The sequence below is a fragment of the Trachypithecus francoisi genome, unplaced genomic scaffold, assembly GCF_009764315.1.
Source record: "Trachypithecus francoisi isolate TF-2019V2 unplaced genomic scaffold, Tfra_2.0 Contig00467, whole genome shotgun sequence".
Taxonomy (NCBI): Eukaryota; Metazoa; Chordata; class Mammalia; order Primates; family Cercopithecidae; genus Trachypithecus; species Trachypithecus francoisi.
Genome location: NW_022680661.1, coordinates 35,832 through 58,348, shown reverse-complemented (window position 1 = coordinate 58,348; position 22,517 = coordinate 35,832). Strand labels below are relative to the sequence as shown.

General features: G+C 36.8%; 1 protein-coding gene across 1 annotated transcript; it reads left to right on the top strand.

Annotated features, from left to right (window-relative positions):
- Positions 1-1,621: 1,621 nt before the first annotated feature.
- LOC117084274 (deleted in azoospermia-like) lies at positions 1,622-20,057 on the top strand. Its single transcript, XM_033212863.1, has 11 exons — positions 1,622-1,919; positions 8,478-8,624; positions 8,899-8,990; positions 9,525-9,576; positions 10,016-10,079; positions 10,168-10,307; positions 11,647-11,718; positions 12,445-12,495; positions 13,247-13,360; positions 14,692-14,790; positions 18,134-20,057. Exons 1-11 carry the CDS (start codon positions 1,917-1,919, stop codon positions 18,185-18,187), a joined length of 888 nt encoding a protein of 295 aa, XP_033068754.1. The 5' UTR covers positions 1,622-1,916; the 3' UTR covers positions 18,188-20,057.
- The last annotated feature ends 2,460 nt before the right edge of the window (positions 20,058-22,517 follow it).

Genomic DNA, 22,517 nt, shown 5'->3' with positions numbered 1-22,517 from the left:
CTTATTCAAGGTAAGTAGTGTTGTATAATTTTTTATTGTGAGCTTATCATTAAAGGGTCATTTTCTTATGAGAATCACTTTCAGCCTAGGTTGCATAAGCATTCATTCAAGTCGGTTTTCTGTTTGCTTCTGCCAGGCATTCTAGATGCTCCATGTCTAAGATCTCTTCAGGCAGGAGAGAGGGTGATGGTGCAGGAGGATCCATTTCTTGGTTTGGGGATTCCAATAATATGTTATGGATTTAAACTCCAAACTTTGATGAAATGCAGGTCTAGAGTTTCAAAATTTAATAAGGGTTAAATACGTATTTTCTTCACCCAGATATGGGACAAGCTTCCTATCTGCTCGCCATGGGTGTTTTACATTTTCCCTACTCCATCCTTTTCTTAAGGATTTTAGGGACAATGGCTTTTTGCACAGTACTCATTTCCAGGTCCCACCTCGAACCCTTACCTTTTGCTCCTAAACATCCGCACCTCAAGTTAGAAGGAGTAACTACATTTTGCCCACATCTGGGAGGACCAATCTTCCTGGTTTCCTTAGGGACGTTGTAATTTCTCAGTGCTAAAACCTGTAAGTTCTGGGCAAATTAGTATGACTGGCTGCCCTACATCCCAGCCCCGATATCCAGGGCGGAAGAAAAATCAGTTGAACAAGTCATTGCTCTTGTTTTCAGTTTATTTTTGGTACTTGGAATTTCCCTTCTTTTTTTATGGGTTTAGCTGCCTATTGAATATAAAACTTTTTTTTTTTTTCCGCATTAGTAGGTGTTAGTAATGAGACACTTCTCACGTTATAGAAGTCCACCATTTTGCCAGTACAAAAAGTAACATTTCAATGCTTTCAGTCAGTACAGAAGTGAAGTCTGAGGATAAAGGTCATAGCCACGTAGCCCTGTGTGTACAACAAGGTGCTGCAGTGGTCCCTAAAGTTATGTGACTGGCTCCACCAACTGCCCCACAGCTTGATGCTGCTCTAGGTCCTTGCTCTGACCTTGAGAATGTTTCAGAATTCTCTAGGAAGGCCTAGCATCTTCCTGTAAGGCCTAGATTTTAAAATGTAAAATCCCTGAGCAAAGAGATATTCTTTTATTCTGTTCACACCTGCAGCTGCAGTACCTTGTAATCACAGGCACTCCGTAACTATTTCTTGAAAGCACAAACATCCTGAATGTCAAACTGGCATTTCCTCCCATTCAACCCCTTCTATCTCAAACTTAACGAAAGGAGTCCAAGTTTCTGGCCTGTTGATGCCTCCTTCCGTTTTCCAGACTTGCTTTGATTTATTTATGTAGGCATTTAAAAGGATTTTGGGGTAAGTGTAAAGCTAACAGTGATTGCGCTAATCCTGTGCCTTCGAGAAGCCATTTTGAAACTACAGCCTAGACACATTAAGAGTCTCATTTCTGTAAACTATACCATATATTTCAGTATGCATACTTATTTCAAGGGTGTTTTGGGGGTGATGTGTGTGTCTCTATGTCCCTGTGAGGGCGGCGCCTGCCTGGGACTGAGGCACGGGACCTGCGCGCTGCGTACCCTGCGTATCCTACGCACCCGCCGAGTGGGCGCCGTCGTCCCCCGCAGCCCCCCCCCACGCAGGGGGCGGGGGCACTGCCACCCATTGGCTGAGGCCGATACCACGCGCCCCGATACCCGGCGCAGGAGCCACCTCCTCAAGCCCGGCGGACCACGCCTCAGTCCGCCTGCGCGCCTTAGGCTGACGGTCCACCTCTTGGGGCTCCTCTGCCTTGTCACCCGCCCTTGGTTCTCCTTTTCCTTTCGCCTTTGGCTCCTTTGACCACTCGAAGCCGCGCAGCGGGTTCCAGCGGACCTCACAACAGCCCCAGAAGTAGTGCGCCAAGCACAGCCTCTGCTCCTCCTCGAGCCGGTCGGGAACTGCTGCCAGCCGCCATCATGGTGAGTTGAGGAAGAGGCCCGAGGGGCAAGGCCGGCAGAGTCCTCACTGGTGGGTGAAACCGGGCTCTGTGGGGGCGGAAAGTGAAGTCCCCCTCGGCTTTCTTGTTTGGGGGGCACCTGCCTGGACGCTTCACGAGCCATGGCCCACAGGATGCGGGGAGGCGGCCTGGCGGTGGCGGGGCCTACACACAGAGGCCGGCGCAGGACGCCGAGGGTGGCAAGGTGGGGGTGGGCCCCGAGGACGCGCTGCCTCGTCGGCCACGTGCAAGGGCCGTGGCCTTCTTGGGACACCCATTTCCCTTCCCGGGTTCTCTCCTGGCAGAGGTTTGGGGTACGGATTCCCCACCCCCACCCGCCCCCCACCCCTCCCCCACTCCCACGTGCCCCTCCCCTACTCCCACGTGCCCCTCCCCTCCCCCACTCCCACGTGTTCCGCCCCTCCCCCACTCCCACCAGCCTCACTTCTGGCGCTCTCCCCATGGCTCTGCAAGATGGCGGCGGGCCTGCTGTGGGACCTGCCTCCTTAGACTCGGAGGGTCGGAGCTTCCTAGGAAGTGGTTCCCTCCCAGTGCCTGTACGGGGTGGGGTGGGTGGGGTTTGGGGGGCCCTCAGCGTAGGGTGTGTGGGACGTCCTGAAGGCAGGGCCCGCTAGCTGAGGGGGGGGCTGGGCCGGAGGTGCTTCTGGTCCCCTCGCCTGTCAGCTGCTGAGGACTTGCTGATGGCGGCTTCCTCGTGCGGCAGCGACAGGCACAAACGCTCGCCTGACGCCATCTTTGTGGCACGAGGTCGGTTTCAGTAGTTACCATTGAGAATTTTAGAATTTTTAAACTCTGGGCAAGTTTTTTTCCCTCTCGATAAACAGGAACCTTTGACAAAATGTCCATTTGGTAGGTAGTGTTGGGTGTGCGTTTCTGTGAGTTTGGTAAATGCCTAGCGTTGGTTCAGCGCCACCACAAGATGCGGCTCTGAACACGGTGACCAACCACTGAGTCACGAACGCGCGTATTACATGCTATGTGTGTGTCTGCATTGATAATTCTCAGTCTCTTTATTTTTAGAGATAAAGGGAGGAAATTTATACACTGTTTTTACTACCACGTATAAACATTAAAATAAAAAGATTATGTATGTGTAATTAAAAATTAATTACCTTGAGTTATAAGAAATTATTTATTATAATACTTTTCATTTTTAGAGGTAAAAGAAAGGAATCCTAATAATTACATTGGATTTTTTTCTGATTATGAAAGTAGCATATTTACTCATTTGAAAACAATCACGGTAAGAAAATAGCAATCTTAATCCTAACACAGCCGTTAAATTTTGATACATGTATGCCCTTCCAGATTATTTTTATGCTTGTATTGCATATAGACGGGCCAACTGTTGCAAGAGTTACACCGTGCTGCATAATACTATTTTACAACTTGCATCTTTCAATTGATGTGGTCATTATTCTGAAGATAATTTTAATTTTCAATATATGTTAAAAAATTATACCGTCATTTTACTGAATTCCATTATGATGAATACTTTTTCAGTATTAAAACAATACTATCGGCCTGGGCGCGGTGGCTGACGCCTGTAATCTCTTTAGGAGGCTGAGGCGGGTGGATCACTAGAGGTCAGGGGTTCGAGACCAGCTTGACTAACATGGTGAAACCCCGTCTCTACTAAAAAAGATTAGCTGGGCGTGGTGGTGCGCACTTGTAACCCCAGCTACTCAGGAGACTGAGGCAGAAGAATCACTTGAACCTGGGAGGCAGGTTGCAGTGAGCTAAGATCGTGCCACTGCACTCCAGCCTAGGCAACAAAGAGGGGAGGCTCAGTCTAAAAAAAAAAAAAAAAGCTCTATGAATATCCTTGTGTAAATATCTTGGCACGCTTGTATTATTCCTTGAGATGAATTGCTGTAAGTGGAATTGCTGGGTGAAAGCGTTTTGCCCCTTTGGTAACAATTTTAAGTTACTCCCCTCGTTAGTATCGTGATGAGTCTCCCCGCCTATCAAACTATGATACACCTTTTCCAAGCTGCTCTTGGTAAAGCATGTATCAGTATTTTCCCACTGATGGTGTGGACAGTGATCTCTTTTTTCACACCCTTCCCAATGAAAGGTATTAGGATGTTTTTAAATCATCAACCTAAGAGCTGGAAAATATTTTACTATGTTGATGTGCACTTTTTGAAATCATCGATAAAGTTGATCATTGATCATTAGCTTTTTAAATTTCCTTTTTAATTTTTATTCATAAAAACTGTATTAATGTTCACCTTTGTCATACGTAGTGGAAAAAATATGTAGTATTAATAAGGAGGTGCCCTTATTCCTAATTTCAGTGGAGATGACTCAAGTATTTCACTTTAAGCTTAATGATAGGGCAAAATTAGATTGATAGAAAATAAGATACCTCTATTTCTGTTTTACTTGGATTTTTAAATAATTTAAAAATGAATGCTGTGTTTTATCAAATGCTTTTTCAATGGCGAATTAAAGTAACAATATCCTATGAAGTATTCTTGCGTTCCCAGTGTAAACTATATATACTGCTGGAATTTTGCATTTGTGCTGAGGGCAGGGATGGCTCATCTCGATGAGGCTTTGTTACTTATATGCTGTTAGCTTTGCAAAATGCGTTGAGAAATATTTTTTTCCTCTTTGAAAATTGAAGAAAAGTGTTTAAATTTCTTAATCTCTTCTTCTGTCTTCTATCTTTGTTTCCGGTGTCTGGTGTGTGTGTGCACCTCTCTGACACACACACATACACCTAAGTTACCTATTTCTTTACAAGTTGAAAGAATTCCCAGGGAAACTGAGCCAGGTATCATTGGGTGTTCTTTCTCAAGATTGTTTTGTAAAGATTTAAATTTCTCTACAAGTTTGTCATGTCGTTGATTTCCAAATTTATTCCTATAGAGTTTATGCATAGCATTGTTTTATAATCTGTGGTCATAACCCATTTCTCAGGTCTCATATATCTTTTTGCTTTCTTGCTTTTTCTTGCTTAGTTTTGCCAGGATTGTTTATTGCTTGTATTTCATCCTCCCCACCTCCAGCTCCCCAAGACTCTACTCTTGGATTTACTTAAAGTTTTGATTCTGATTTTCATGTCATATTTTCTTAATTTTAGCATTCTCTTTATTCTCTTCTATTGGTGTGAATGTAACTTTGATAACTACAAATTATAGCCTTTTCCTGGTCAGTTTATATAAATCTCAATTTGCTTACATGTTCACATAGTAATTGAATTAGATAATACTGTCAAAGAAGCTGACATCCCAGGAGTTCAAATAATTTTTTCCAGCTTTTAGCTGTTTTTGTCACTTGGTTGTCCAAATATAACAAGGAATGTGTTTGCTATAAATAACAAGGACAGTTGTGTATATGATGGTCTTGAAGCTCACCCCTGTTTACTGTTCCAGAATTTCTCATTTCAAAATTCACCAACTCACTTGAAGGTATGATTAAGAAAATTACTTCTTTAATGCAGTTTGTTTTCAGGATGCTATTGACAGTTACAATGGTACTTTCTTTAAAATTAAGCTTTTGCTTATCCTAAGCATTCATTTATATTTTTGGCCATAGTTTCACCAAACATTGTCTATTGATTGTGGATTTTTATATATACACTTTAATTATGTATAAATACAGTAGTAATTTAACAATCCCTGCTAATCAAGCCATGTTAAAAATGAAGTACATTGCTTACTTTGTTAGCTTTGAGCGCCACCTGCTGGCTGAGGACTAGTACATAATGTTGTCTCCTTAATTTAAGATGTTATTACACTGTTAAAATGATTCAATGAATTTTATATTTACGATTCCAGTTAAGCAGGCAGCCAGTTTGTAAGATACAAGCCAAGTCAGACTTCCTATAATGTCAAATGCCTCTTTTCCTCTTTACCAAACTACTGTCGTCTCCAAGTATCCGTTTTACTCTTGGTATCGAGTATGAGAATTAGAAGAGACACCAGAGATCTTTTCCATTCATTCATTTTCAAGCAAGGAAACTGAAAAGACTTACTTTACTAAACAATGGAAATCAGGTCCTTCCCAAACAATAATTTTCCTCCTCAATTCTTGTGGCACTGTCACAAGGTTTCTTAACCACACCCTATTCAAATTTTGGACCAAATAATTCCTTGTTGTGGGAAGCTGTCTTTGCATTGTAGGGTGTGCAGTAGTATCCCTGGCCTTCAGCCCGTCAGATGCCAGGAATACACCTCAGGTGTAACAGCCAGTTTCTCAACATTGTTAAATGCCCCTGGGGCTCAAAAATCTTCCCCAGTTGAGAATCAGTGCATTATCATAACTTCTTATAATCTGTTTTCTGCCAGATGTTACACTTCTAAATTAAAATACATCCAAACACTATGGTGCAGAGACAATACTGTATATATAGTTTGTTTATCAAAGAGAAGTATATTCAAAGTTCATCCACAAATCAAGGGGGAATTGAAAAGGAGAAAAGAAACTACAAGAATTTCAGAATTTATTTTGTTTTGTTTTATTCTGTTTGGGATTTCTGAATGAACTGAGAAGGGATTGGTGAATTGTGTATAGGGAGGGGAAATCTCATTAAGTTCCTTATAGTTCAAGATATGCAGCTTAATGTCATTTAGAAAAACGATAACGTAAGACATTTTTAGAAAGGAAAAACTTTAGAAATAATTTTTAAATTTTTCTTCCACATCGTCATGAAATACCACTATTAAAGGAAAGAATTGGGAATTATTTAGTTACAAACCAAAATAGCAAGTGTAAGCGTAAACAGAGAAAAGCAATAAACTCAGCTTGAATTGATTTGACAACTTAGATTTCATCTCTAGTAAAGCTATGTAGAATCAGTAACTTCTAGCATCTAATTAACAAAGCAGGAAGTCTACTTTCTAATTACTATAAAATTACTTTGCCTTTCAAAAAGATATACAGTTGCTTTCTTTTGTCTTTTGTTTTCTTTCAAACAGGTATGTGTGGAATAGCTTTCTCTTTTGCAGCCTTTTGTAGTTACCTTTTGTAGTCAGCAGGCACTTCACCAATGATTTTTAAATTAATGATGTTTGATAGTTTCTTGCTGTTTCAATTAGTTCTTAATTAAAAGTTCTTCAAAATAAGTCAGCTAAAATAGTAAAGCCAAAAAGAAACTTGAAAAAAATTCTACTGAAAATAAATTCAAATAACAGGACACTAACTTACATTGGCATACCACTTTATACATGACGAAATGAATTCACAGATGTTACCTCATTTCATTCTCAAAGCAATTTGCCCAGAGATACACAGCTGGCAAGTAAGTGGCTTATAACCACTTACCAGTAAGGGACATAAACCTGGATCTCCTGACTAGATTAATTTTTGTTTCACTATGCTAGATTGTTTCTCCAACATATGAATACTACTTCAGAAAATTTTACATTAACCTTAGAGTCTACTGTGGAAAGAATAAAGACAGTTCTGATCAGAAAATTAATGAGTTATATGTATGTGTTTTTTTATCTGAAAATAAAGATGGTATCATTTATATCTGTGAGCCCACTGTGAAAATTAGAATTATCAGTCAGACTGATTTGGTGTTACTCAGGAAAAAATGTGATTTCAAAAGATGCTTTGAACACCCTACCATGAGGGAAGAGGATTATAACCTGTTTTTTAGAAGCAGCTGTGACATGTGAGCAATACTGTTTGCATGAGCCATTTCTAAAGTGAAGCAGGCATACTAATACAGGGAGTGTTAACATTGTAAAAATTCATGTTAATTTTGGTGAAAAAGGCAAAGCAAGACAAATTGGTTTAAAACTTTGAGGCTTATTTTCTTTTTGCTGTGGCTTTTTGGAGTTTTTTTTTTTTTTAAGATTTGTCATCCTTTTTATTAGTGTACTCAGTAAAATGAAAAGTTGTTTATGAATGTAGAACAGGATGATTTTAATGTTAATTTTTACAAATCTGAACTTTCTGATTTGGGGGTTTTTTTTAACCTAATTCACATAGTATTTTCACAAATACTAAGTATTCTTCCACAGCATTATACAAGACTTGGTAATGAGCAATACTGGGTTTAAGAAAGTACTGTATCCTGGTTGGGTGCGGTGGCTCATGCCTGTAATCCCAGCATTTCGGGAGGCCAAGTCGGGTGGATCACCTGAGGTCGTGAGTTGGAGACCAGCCTGGCCAACATGGAGAAACCCCATCTCTACTAAAGATACGAAATTAGCCAGGTGTGTTGTCAGGTGCCGGTAATCCCAGCTACTCGGGAGGCTGAGGCAAGAGAATCGCTTGAACCCGGGAGATGGAGGTTGCAGTGAGCCGAGATCACGCCATTGCATTCCAGGCTGGGTGACAAGGTTGAGACTCTGTCTCAAAAAAAAAGAAAGTACTATATCCTTTTGTTAAAATTCCATGCTGATCTACTCTGATGAGTTTAAATCCTGAGCCTGAACTAACTTACAATGGAAGTAATTTATATAAAATACTTTATACTTAGAAAACAAAAGTTATATTTCACATTATGTATGGGTTTTTCCTGTATATCTAATTATGATGTCTACTTTCCAAATTACAGTCTGCTGCAAATCCTGTGACTCCAAACACGGTCATCTCCAGAGAGACCAACACCCAGTCTTCATCAGCTGCAACTAGCCAAGGCTGTGTTTTACCAGAAGGCAGAATCATGCCAAACACTGTTTTTGTTGGTGGAATTGATGATAGGGTATTGTATTCATACCTCATTTTTGCCTTAAAGTACATTATGAGCAATGGGATTTGGGCCCTGTTACAAACTTAATGTTTTTTTGTACTTCATGGAGGTTTAGAATTGGTTTTACTTTTGACCCATAGGTACTAAAAATATCTTTGACAAAGAGCTACTGGTCATTTAGGTAAAAATGGGGAAGAAATTTTCACCTCGTTGTAGTAAAATTGTAGTAAAATTGAAATTTTTGAATGCTGAATTTTTACTCTTGAAGTTCAATTCTTTTCCATAGATGGATGAAACTGAGATTAAAAGCTTCTTTGGTAGATATGGTTCAGTGAAAGAAGTGAAGATAATCACGGATCGAACTGGTGTCTCCAAAGGGTGAGTAATTTTATCAAAAATATCTGAACTCTAGTCACCTGTAGAGTATCAAAGAAGACTTCAAAACTGGTATTCTGATGCTTACATAAATGAAATTTGTTGCTGTGTTAATTTCTTTCATGTAGAGGATAAAAGTTTATTGCCAGCTCTTTAATCATTTTTCTAATGTTTGTTTTTTAATATCTTCAATCTTCGTTTCATACAAATGAGTTATCAGTTTTCTCAAATAATTGTTTTCTTCATACACTGCACGATATCTTAAATTTTAACCATCTTGTCTCAGATAGTAAGTTAATTTCAGGTTCACAGATACGAATTACTTGTCAGTCAATAAAGTTTTCACACCAATCTTAGCACATTTTGACATAGTTCAGATTAAGAAAAAGCAGTATTTGTAGAGGATCTATCATGTACATCTTAACAAATACCGTAGTATATTATTCATCTTTTAGTCATCACTTCTGTATATTGTAGAAGTTCTGAACCGTGTACTGCCTGATGGTGATTTTATACTTCATTTATCTGCCTTTATAGCTATGGATTTGTTTCATTTTTTAATGACGTGGATGTCCAGAAGATAGTAGAAGTAAGTAATCTAATAGAAAAATCTTGTTTGTTTTATTGATACAGTGTTTAGTGTTGAGTGATATACTCAGTCTTGTATAAAATTTGGAAGAAGATAAACTTTCTGTTTAAAATCCAAACTTGGAGGAATCTCACATGATGTGTTAGAACCTATTTATTTTTGACTGGGCACCTAGCTTCATGAACTACAGACAGGAAGGGTTGGAGACAGGGCAGGGTGATGAAAAGTTTTTGATCACCTTTCACTTGATGCCTCTTGACACTGATTAGAGTAGTGAGGGTAAGTAAGGTAGCTTCATGATGACAAATTTTAATTTGGTGTGTAGTTATCACTGATCTTCTATAATAATAGAAACTTCAGAAGACTTTATGTGTTTACCCAAGTCTTGGAAGTCAAGACTTGAAAATTGAGTCTAGTTTTGTTACTGTTTTATTTTCAGTCACAGGTCCATATCCAGGGTAAAAAACTGAAGCTGGGCCCTGCAATCAGAAAACAAAATTTATGTGAGTAGAAAGAGAAATTGTTCTTTTTGACACGTGTAGATTTTCAAATAACTAAAAATAGGCTTTTTCCTTTTTGCTTTTTAAAAAGGTGCTTATCATGTGCAGCCACGTCGTTTGGTATTTAATCCTCCTCCTCCACCACAGTTTCGGAATGTCTGGAGTAATCCAAACACTGAAACATACATGCAGCCCCCAACCACAATGAATCCTATAACTCAGTATGTTCAGGTAAGAATTGCTTACGTTCCTATTCTCTTGTTTATTGTAGTCATTGTACTCTCTGGAATTATACCCAGTTTCCATGTAAGTGGTAATAGCATCCCTGTTTGAATACTTTGAGTAATGAGAAATTTATTTTGTTAGAAATTTCTTAGTGTTGTTCTTGATATGAGCTAAAGATCTGCTGTATACTTTGTCATTATCTTAGAAATGACCTCTGTAGACACATGAAGAAATCTCTTCGTTTTCCCCCCCATGTAGCTAGTTCCTGAAGTATTTGAAAGCAGCTCTCGTTATGTGTCTGTCTACTTTATTCTTCTCTAAGGTTAGCAAATCAGCTAGCTATTCTTTTATCTGCAGTGATTTCCAGATGCCACCTCATATAAATTGCTGACTTCTGGATATATTCTGTTCTGGAATGGGTAGATTTCTGATGTGTTTTACTGTATAAATCCTGTGAGTTTCTGGCATATAATTTCTCTGATCCTGGTTACTTTGATATTTAAAGTAGGATTTGACATGCTATCACTTATTGATGATAAATAACATTTATTTTCTTCTTAGTTCATGTTACTTGTGTCTTAGTTTAAAAGACATTTTCTTTGCTGGAAAATAATAGTGAAATGGTTCTTCAGTGTCTCTTATTCGTTGACATTTTCCATGTACTTGAAATGTGTAGGGTATACCTTTTTTTCTTTCTTCTGTGAACAATGGCTAGAAAAAAAAAAGCCCTATTTGTTTCTAACATTTACTGTGAGCCATTACTGAATCTGGGTGTATTCATGTATGCTGCCACCTATATGTTTTCAATCAATAACTATTTATTGAAAAATATAAGACATTATACTGTCTCGTCCAGTTTTGGATTATATACAGCTCTTAGGTTTTCGAAATGAAGTACAGAAAAAGCCATAACATCTGTAGGAGGACTACATATTACCCTATAATATTGTCAAATACAAAACTGTCTAGAAGTATTTTGACAAAGAAATAGCAAATGTATTAATTTAACTTACATTGAAATCTGTCTTAATAGAGCCTTATCATCAGTGTAAGAAATCACATCTGGGTGGGATTATACACAGTATAAATAAGATAAACTTTGCCTGTTGAAATAGTCACTTCTTTTGTCATTTGTTCCCCCTCCCCACCCAAAGGGTAACACTTGACACAGAATATTTCTTTCTTCCTAAAGTCAGTCATTCATTTAGAATTCTGCATTGTTGTATATAGAAAAATAGTATTTTTAAAGTTTCTGTATTTTTGTTATGTTGGGAATAATATTTCTTTCTACTTTTAAAAAAGTTTTATCTTATTAATTCGTTCTTTCTGTAAGCTTTATTTTCAGCCATATCCTACTTATCCAAATTCACCAGGTCAGGTCATCACTGGATATCAGTTGCCTGTATATAATTATCAGGTAATTTAAGAGGGAGTAAAATGATTTACTTTCAGATATTATTGATGCCTTTGTTTATACAAATTGCTTTAATAGTTTGTCATTTTAAACTAGTGAAATGTACCTAAAATTTAAGAAAACCCTTAGAATTTGTCTAGAATGAAGAACTCTGTATTATTTAGAAGTAATTGAGTAATATTTTGAAAGGATTGTACTTTGCAATAACTTTACAACAGTTCTATGAGATTCGATGTACCCTTCTGTATTTCAGCATGTATTTTTTCATTTTTGCTGTCAAATAGCTGAAACAGCCAGACTGACTTTCATCAATTTTTTAGGGAGATAGAGTGAAATAGATTATCCAATTCTTAGAGCACATAATTCAAATTCTATTTCTATTTTAGCTGGCTGCTTCACAAGAATAGTTCTGTGAGTCTCTTTACATAGATATGACTGTATATATGACCCATAATCATATCTATAGTAATAAGTTCAAAGAACTAATATGTTTGAGATTTCCACGATACCAACCCCAGAAAATTGGGGAAAAGTTGAGGTTTTAGGTATAGAAGTAACAATAAGAACGTCAGAGATTAGAAACCTAAAGTACTTTTTTTTTCCATTCTGTTTCTTTTATTGTAATAACAAAGGAACTAGCATATAAGTACTTCAATATTGTGTATCTCATGTGTGTTTGAAAATGTGAAGGAATGTTTGAATAATTTTGGTTTCCTTTTTTTTTTTAAGATGCCGCCACAGTGGCCTGTTGGGGAGCAAAGGAGCTATGTTGTACCTCCGGTAAAGTGAATTACCCAAACATATAATTCCTGTTTTTTATTTTATTTTTTTTGTGTTTATATTTCTTGATTTTTTCCCATGTCATACGTGCCTATATTTTTAAATAGTTCTTTATATTAATGTGTTACATTTTGTTACTTTCTTTTTAACCTAATTAGAAACTCCCATGGGAGCAACAGTGCCTTTTTCTCTCAGGTTTTTGTGTGCTTAAGCAATGACTGGTCTAGATAATAAGTGTTCAGTTACTTGTTGATAGACTATGTAATTCAAGAAAGCTAGTATTAATGTGGATTTAGAATTAGCATGTATCTGCCTAGAATCTGCTTCTGGCTTTACGAGCCATAAAAAAAATTGTTGAAGAGGAACAGAAATGTTTTGCTGTTAATTACTGTTAAATAAGAATAGGAATAAAACAAGAGTATTACATCTAAAACACCAAAGCTGCTGTCTTTCATCAGGATTGGAGATTTGAAGGATATAGTAAGTGTTAACAAACACTTCCTTACTACATTAGTTTCTTAGAGTCCTTGTACTTCTGATTATCTTGATACCTAGAAGACATTTTAAAACAGAAGGCTGCCTTACTGTATTTCAGCTGTTCATTTAAAACAAAGTGTCTGAAATAATGAAATTGAATTTCAACACAACCTACATTGAAACTTTGGATACCAGCTCACCTTTTTGAAGAATAAGTGGCTTTTAAACGTATCTGTATATCTGTTTAATTACACTTTCATTATTTTAAATATAGGCTTATTCAGCTGTTAACTACCACTGTAATGAAGTTGATCCAGGAGCTGAAGTTGTGCCAAATGAATGCTCAGTTCATGAAGCTACTCCACCCTCTGGAAATGGCCCACAAAAGGCAAACATCTAATTTTGTTTATATATATTTCATATTTCTTTTTTCTAGTTTTAATAATGGTTTTTTGAGAAGTAAGCATTTTTGCCTGAATTTAAAGATGGGAGCCATAAATTATAGAGGTTAAATAATTGACTGTTATTCAGCAGTTAAAGGTGGGTGAAATTTCAGATACCCCAAATTTTCAATGTATACATGAAGTTTCTGATTCAGCAGTCCTTTTCTATATTCCAGTTCCACTAATTTTTTAAAACCATACTTCAGTAAATGTTATGTTAATATGATTTGGCAGAATGTTATGGGAGGGTTTCCTCAAGAATTCTACTCTTCAAAAGGGGAATTAGTACGAATTATATGTACCTTTTCTTTTACAACAGTTTTGATATTTACTTAAACAGTGAAACACATTACTTGTGGCGTTCTCTATATAACATTATATGTGGCAGTAGTTCCCAACAGTGGTGAAGTTAGTAGTAATTATTCAAATATTGAATTAGGCAGGGTTGTTTCTTCTTTTTATCATTAGAGCAAATTTCTATAATAATACTTTCACTCTTGAATCATATATGTAAATGAGTGGGAGTGTGGAAGTAGTTGATGTGCTGGTAATATGTGTAACACTGAAGAAGTCCCGTTGGAGTGTGAATTCCTTGATTTGATACTCGATTTTAAAATGCAAATAAATATTAAAATAGCTTACAGTATAATTGTCAAGTTTTGTCCTTAGTATTTTTTCTTAAAACATTGGAGTTCACCTAGGGTTTTAACAAATTCAGCTTTTTAAACCAGTATTCTGTCACTAAGGTTCTAAAATCTTTGATTGTCAGAAAACTTGCATACTGAGTGATACGTGGTAAGAATTATGAATCGCGTTTTTATGAATTCCTTTTTTTTCTTTTTTTTTTTTTTGCGAGACATAGTCTCGCTGTTTTTCCCAGGCTGGAGTGCAGTGGTGTGATCTTGGCTCACTGCAACTTCCACCTCCTGGGTTCAAGCAGTTCTCCCTGCCTCAGCCTCCTGAGTAGTTGGGATTACAGGCGCCTGCCACCATGCCCAGCTATTTTTTGTATTTTTTTTTTTTAGTAGAGACGGGGTTTTGCCATGTTAGGCTGATCTTGAACTCCTGACCTCAGGTGATTCTCCTGCGTTGGCCTCCCAAAGTGCCGGGATTACAGGCATGAGCCACCACTCCCAGCCTCTTTTAGCATTTTTGCATTTCTTTAGAAATAAAGTAGTATGTTCATTAAACCATCAAAAAAAAAAAAAAAAGTACCCTTATTCAGAGTGAGTGAAGGAGAATTGTCTTTACATTACTGAAAACTTCTATGTTTCAGAAATCTGTGGACCGAAGCATACAAACGGTGGTATCTTGTCTATTCAATCCAGAGAACAGACTGAGAAACACTGTTGTTACCCAAGATGACTACTTTAAGGTATGAAAGGAACAGTATGCATAATTTAAAAGCACACTTGTTAGATTTAAAATATCTATCTTCCTTGTGGTATATGTATTTTGAGATTTCTTAAGAGCGTTTAATTGAACTGTTGCCATTTGACTATAACACAGTAAACCAGAGTGGGTTTTACCTGGCAGTGTATTTTCTGCTGTTGAACCCTGATATAATGTAGTTACCTTTAGGGAAGAAGCCTTCAGCAGAAATTTGTAATTGAAAGGGTTTACCATAGAAGAGAGTTAGTTTACTGGCTTGACCATATAGTAAAAGAAAATTTTAGATATAGAAAGCAGATCCTGGCTGGGTGCAGTGGCCCACGCCTGTAATGCCAACACTTTTGGGGGCTGAGGTGGGTGAATTGCTTGAGCTCAGGAGTTCAAGACCACCCTGGGCAACATGGCAAAACCCCGTATCTACAAAAAATACAAAAATTAGCCAGTTATGGTGGTGCATACCTGTAGTCCCAACTACTCCAGAGGAGGCTCAGGTAGGAGGATTGCTTGAGCCTGGGAAGTTGAGTTTGCATTGAGCCATGATTGTGCTACTGTACTCCAGCCTGGGCAACAGAGTGAGAACTTGTCTCAAAAAAAAAAAAAAAAATACATGCATATTGGATCAAAGAGAAGAAAAGAAATTGTTACTCAGGAGATATACTTGAACAGTGTGAAGGGAGAAAAGGAGTAAAGTGAAGCAGTAAAATGTTAAATGGAAAGAAGTGGAGGTTGATTGAAACAGTTGGTGAAGTGGAAGAGAATGTGGGTAGTTGAATTCCAGAAAGATCTGATTTCTGACCCCGCCTTCTATCCATGTTGTATAGATAAATCTTATTAAGGCTTCAGTTTTTACAAGTTTAGAATGAGAAGGTACAGGACTAAAGGTTTCTGGGTCCCTGTAGTTCTAAGTCTATGAATAGGAAAAATAACTAACTTGGTCAGTCCAATGGGAGAGAAATATTATGGTTAGTAAAGGGAATGTGTTTTTTAAATAATAGGTTTATTGAAATATATAGTTGAAATACCAGTAATACAATTTACCTATTTAAAGTTTGCATTTCACTGGTTTTTGATGTGTTCAAAGTTGTATAACCATGACCACAATCAATTTTAGAATACTAAATCACCCCAAAAATCACCCCCCTACCTTAGCAGTCACCTGCTGTTTTCCCCCATCCTGTGCAGCCCTAGGCAACCACTAATTTACTTGCTTTAAGGATTTTCCTGTCCTGGACATTTCATGTATATGGAATCATACATAATGTGGCCTTTTGTGACTGGCTTTTTTCACTCAGCATATAATGTTTTCAAGGTTCATCAGTATTCTAGCACGTGTCAGAACTTCATTTCTTTTTATTTATGGCTATTACCTCATTCTGTTCATCTGTTAAAGACATTTGGATTATTTCCTCTTTTTAACTATTAGAAATAATGCTGTGAACATTCATGAACAAGTTATTATGTAAACATATGTTCTTATTTCTCTTGCCTATATACTTCGGAATGGAATTGCTAAGTCATATTTAACCTTTAGTGGAACTGCCAGAGTTTGTCAAAACTGGCTACACACTTTACTTTCAAAAGGAAATGTTTAACCATCACTTTGTGTCTTAAAACAGAAAGTAGACCAGCTTTATTTTTCATCTGTGAATGGATATAGGATGAAGCTTAAGCTTTTTTTAAAGGGTTATATTACGGATCTCCTGTATAATGTAGAAGAGTAGAGCCCACGTTGCAGAATTAAGCTCTTAACATCTTCGCAACAGGGAGTAGACATACTTAAAGTTGACATTTGTTCTCTAGTTGCTTCATTCTACATAGATAGTATAATTTAGAAAAGAAGGAACTGAAATTGTACATCAGCTTACCTTGCCCAAAATTCTGGTGATTACATAGGTGTCTACAGTAGTACTTAAATGATTTTCAAAGCAGAAGATAGTCTTCTGCTTTTCTGGGTTTTTTTTTGTTTTTTTTTTTTTTTTTGAGGTGACCTCACTTGGTCACCTAGACTGGAGTGCAGTGTCACAATCACAGCTTACTACAGCCTAAAACTCCTGCATGCAAGGGATCCTTCTGCCTCAGCCTCCCAAATAGTTAGGACTACAGACATGCACCACTATACTTGCTAGTTAAAAAGATTTTTTTTTTTAAGAGACAGAATCTTACTACACTGCCCCTGGCTGGTCTTGAAATCCTGGGCTCAAGTGAACCTCCTGCCTCAGCCTCCCAAAGTGCTGGGATTAGAGGCGCAAACCACCATGCCCAGTCCAGAAAATAGTTTTTAAACTTGAGTTCTCACCTGGTATTAGACAAAAGACTCCCTTTAAACTCCCAGAGTTTTCTGCCTGTTTGGGAGAGGAATCAGAAGTTGGCATCCTGCAGTTGTCTGACATCTAGACCTATTTTGATTGACTGCGTGTTGTTGTTTTGCATTTGAATGCATGAGGTATTTTTGAATGTATTTACTATTTCCATAGCTAATTCCACTCTTCATGCCTTAATTCTGTAGTCCCTTCATAATCTTGTTTCCTGCATGACCTCTGAAGATAAATGTTGGTGACCAGTTTTCTAGATTTTAAGCTAAATAGGGTATCACTCTTTTGACAGATTAGGTAACTTCCGGAAGCCACTTTTATTTATATGACAACGAAACTGAAGTCCTAGAAAAAGGGCAGAGTTACCTTTGTAGAAAATAAAATACTATTATGTTATTACTCATTTGCTCAGTCCCATTCCTCCTTTTAAGGCCTCTCACTTTTTTCAGTCTGCACATCTGTAGGCAACATAGAGTGATAAAGTTTTGCACGTATTTTAAATATTTCTGTTCCCTTTCTAAAGAATGATACATCTTCACAGGTTAATGATATGTCTTTAAATGCCAAAACTTACATCTTTCAACCTGAAAACATGAAATTTCAGACTGGAGAGCTGTTCGCAAGCTGTGGTTCCTATTAGATGCAGTTCAGTTAGTGAAAGCAGTATTTTTTACAATTACATTTTCTACCAGCTGTCTTTGGGACATTACTGCAAAATTATTAAGAAGTACATAAAATTATATTGAGTCTAAGTCCTATTATTTCTGAGTTTACTGGGATTTCTTTTTTAAAATTGATTTTTTTTTTTAACTAAACTGTTTAATAAAACTAGGCATCTTAGTACATATGTTATCCCAGTGTTCAAGAATGCTTTCCGAAAAGGATAATCTTTTTTCTCATTATTTTTAGTGTTTAGACCCAAAACAAGTGGTTTAAGTTTTTGACAACTTTCAGATCTATAGTAGTAATCAGAAGTTTTCAGTAAAGTAAAAGGACTCTTTCTATCTTTTCCAGGATAAAAGAGTGCATCACTTTAGAAGAAGTCGGGCAATGCTTAAATCTGTTTGATCCTCCTGGCTATGTAGTTTCATGGGAAGTTGCTGGTTTTGAATATTAAGCTCAAAGTTTTCCACTATTATAGAAATTCTGAATTTTGGTAAATCATACTCAAACTTTCTGTAAAAGTTGTATTATTAGACTCTCTAGTTTTATCTTAAATTGAAATTGTTCTTCATTAGATGTTTATTTAGAAACTGGTTCTGTGTTGAATATATAGTTGAAAGTAAAAAATAATTGAGACTGAAAGAAACTTTAAGATTTATCTGCAAGGATTTTTTTTAAATTGGCATTTTAAGTATTTAAAAGCAAATACTGATTTTCAAAAAAAAGTTTTTAAAATCCTATATTGAAAGGTCAGAATTTTGATAGTCTGAATACAAGCATTTCACTTCTCCAACAAGTACCTGTGAGCAGTACAGTATTTACAATATTGAGCTTTGCATTTATGATTTGTCTAGAAATTTACCACAAAAGCAGAATTTTTTAAAACTGCATTTTTAATCAGTGGAACTCAATATATAGTTAGCTTTATTGAAGTCTTCTTATCTAAACCCAGTAAAACAGATTCAAAGCAAACAGTCCAATCAGTGGGTCATATGTTTATTCAAAATATTTTATCTTTTATCTAGAATCCACGTATAGATATCCTATTTGATAAGGATAGTAATTAGGATAACTAAAATTCTGGGCCTAATGTTTTAAAGAATCCAAGACAAACTAAACTTTACTAGGTACATAAGCTTCTCAATGAGTCACCATTCGTCTTTTTTGTAAAAACTTTTTTCTTTGAAATGCTGAACTAGGCTGTATGTCAAATTGTGCAAAATATTGGTGTTAAAGAATGCTGCAACTTTTTTATGTCACTTAGAGGTTAATCAGAGTATCTGAAAGGAATTGTTTTTATAAAAACATTGAAATATTAGTTACTTGCTATAAATAGATTTAGTCTGTTATACTTCCTTTTGTAAAGTAAAATATGTCCAGAAGAGTCAAAGTAGGTAGTTTTGGTATTTCTAAACCACAAAAGTTGTTTAATAAGTAATCTCAAGAATGTGCTAGAGTTAAAAGTTAACGTTGTTTCTAGATTAGGTGGTGTCTTCATTTTACATTGTGACAAACAGCTAGAGCACCAGAGCCCTTTTGCTCTACCCAGTCTTTCTTTTCCAGCGTTTGTCACTTGTCCTTCAGGAGGTTTGCTTCTAGAACTGGTGATGTAAAGAATGGGAAGTAGCTGTATGAGCAGAGCAGTTCAAGGGCCAAACCCTGGAACGGTAGCAATGGGATATAATACCTTTCTAAGGTAAATAGTTGTATCAGTATCATTTGATCTGCCATGGACATGAGTTTAAAGTGGCTTTCTGGCCCTTGTTTCAGTGGCTTCTTCCCTAAAACATAGAGACTCTAACTTAATGTAGTTACTATGAGCCGTATTACTAGTGCTCACTGGGGTCTATAATTCCTCAAAATTTTCATTCTGAATCTGAAGAAAAGAGTCTTTTAACGTTAGAATTCCCAAGAGGACTTTATTACACCTCAAATTGAAAGCACCTTGAATTTGTCCATTTAAAAATTAACTGTAGTTTTTTTGGTGCTATAACATTGACATGTATCATTCTGTGATTAAATCTCCAGCTTACTATAAGTGATACCTATATTCTAAAAAGCTAATTCTAATTATTCCAATATGACCTTAAGGAAAAGTAAGGGAATAAATTTTTGTGTGTGTTAGAGTGAAGCATTTAAAAGAGTAAGGGTAAAAGAGATGAAGTCCTGAATCTTTCAACATGGAAAATTAACTCTAGACTTAGAACTATGCTTCTACCTATTGCTGATACTGTGTTTGCATACATGAATAAAAATAAACTTTTTTTCTTCAAAAGTGTTTTTGGCTTTCTTATGTAATCTAAAATGGTGGGGAGTTGGGAACTGTGTAACAAGGTTTAGATTCTTAAAATGTAGAAGTATAGAGTTCATTTTACTAATCTGGCAGAGTTCGCTCATAAAAGAAATTCCGGTACAAAGAGAAATTTAAGAGATGCATGAACAGCAGTGCCGAGTAGGAATGCTGACGAACACATCTGACTCTTGCTATCTCACGGCTAAGGTCCCTTTCAATTTGGACCCTATGAAACATTTTGTCTACTGTACACTTTGGGCCTAATCTCGAGACCTTTTATTTAGGGATATTGCGGTTGCTTAATAGAGCTTAAGTTTTTTGTATTGCATGTACTTCATATGGATGCAATTTAAAAAATCAGTACTTCCCACCTCTTCTAGCTGTAGTTCTAGTACTCTCAGTTCTATAAGCTGAGCCCAGTGGAGGAAATTCTCCCCTCAGACACTCCTATATTTCATCAGTAAGCTTACTGATTCATAACCAGAAAGTTGAGTCCAAGATTCTGCAGGATACCAGTGCTTTCTGCATCACCAAAGATTAAATTGTGATGTTTAGTGTCTAATAGGCTAAAAATTAGTAATTCTTAAATGTGCATATGTGTACACATGTATACATATGTGTGTATATATATGCATATATCTCTGGTTACATATATACTATCTGTTATCCAGAATATTTGGTTATAGCACAAGCTCAGTAAGCTTGTAGTATTTTCAGACCCCAAAATTAGACTTACATATACCTTAAAATAGTTGCTTTACATCAGCTTATCTCAAGCATGTTTGTGGTTTAGTAGTAAATTCTTAAGACAAAATCAAATCTTTAGAAATGAAAAATACCGTTCAGCACTTCTTTGTAAAAAGTTCAAGTTAATGGCAAAATCAAGCAGCTCTAAAAAGGTGGGTCACCTCCATAAGTGTATTCTGCAGGTTGTTTTTTTCTTTCTCTAAAATCAGATTATCTTTAATTCAAAATAACTTCAAAATTGATAGTACCCATCTTACAAGGAAGTCATTGACTTTTAAAAATTAATACGCCACGGCAGTTCCCTCTAGTCATAAAGCACCTCTGGCCCCTTTTCACTAAAATTCTCTTGGCTCTCTTTAAAGGTAAACTGGTAACAATGGGCTGCCACATTGCTTAATCGCCTTGCCTGCTTTCATTGCTGTCAGTTGAGGGTAATAAGGAGCAGCAATGATAAGACAGCGTGCTACTCTGCTTTCACAAAGATGGCAATAGAGAAGGTAGGGAAACATAAGGGAGAGAAAAGTAGCAGTATTTTCCATTGACCAAGTCTTGCAAATAGGGCCAGCTGTTGAGTATGATCATTTGGAATCCCTGAAACACTTCTTCTAAATGAGGATTGCTCCTGTACATATTTTGATAACTGTGTAATCTAGCCCTTCCCAACATTATGTTGTCGTATGTCTCTCTCTGTGTAACTGATGGTTGTGAGCAATTCCTCACCACCCATCAAAGACTGAGTTTTCCATCTGTAGACAGTACATTTGGTAGTAGAAAACAATAGATATAAGAAGTTCAAACTATAAACAGGCGTTTTTGAATGCTCATGCAAAATATTCAATCTGCATAGCAAAGAAATGATAGGTAATTCTACATTGTGTTTAGAGTTAAAAACATCTGTCCAATATGGCTGTAGCTGTGGGCCAATCCCAAGAAAATGCAAAAAAATGTCTCCTGATACAGAAACTGAAACTACCACTGTACAATTAAACTCTATGGTAGCTATATTTTACATTTTTAACTGGTCTGAAACAAAGTTTTCTAGTTGAGTCTCTAGTTCATTTTCCCAAGGCAAGGCTTTGGATGTTATGTGCACCTCCATTAAGGCTGCATGCCAGGAATGTGCCTTTTCCCACATATAAAATTTACAGATACCAGTTCACTGAGTCTTTAACAATAGAACAAATGCTTGCATGACTGGGATATTCAGGTCATGAAAGCTCTTTATAAATTTGAAGGAATAGTAACATTTCAAGCACTTGAGAAAGTTGGAGGTTTTATAATCCTTAATTAGTTCTTTTTTACAGAAAACAAATCTAGCAAAAGTACACTAAGGCTCTAAGCACATCTTTTGTCTTTGCCCAAAATAAAATGGATAGAGACACACCATTCTGGCTCAATCTTAGATGGAACTCTACTATAGAAGAAAGGCAGAGTTGATACTAATACAGCCAGGCCAGCTGTTAAAGTGGACATGTCCCCTCTGCCCTTGTACATTTGTTTAAAATTTTTGGTATGACTCTCCCCACCTCCTCCATACTCTCCATAAATCTGACTGGGCCAATGGAGAGAGGTGATTTAAAATGCAGAGGACATTTTCTCTTTGTTTTTACCTATGCTGATCCCCTACCTAGTGTTGGAGTGGTTTCACTGTGAGAGTAAAATCTGAACAGTATTTTAAGTAGTACACCCGCTATA

Coding starts and splice junctions, on each gene's coding strand:
- LOC117084274 (XM_033212863.1), top strand. Junction 10,080..10,167: donor AATCAGAAAACAAAATTTAT/GTGAGTAGAAAG, acceptor CTTTTTAAAAAG/GTGCTTATCATGTGCAGCCA. Junction 12,496..13,246: donor GGAGCTATGTTGTACCTCCG/GTAAAGTGAATT, acceptor TTTTAAATATAG/GCTTATTCAGCTGTTAACTA.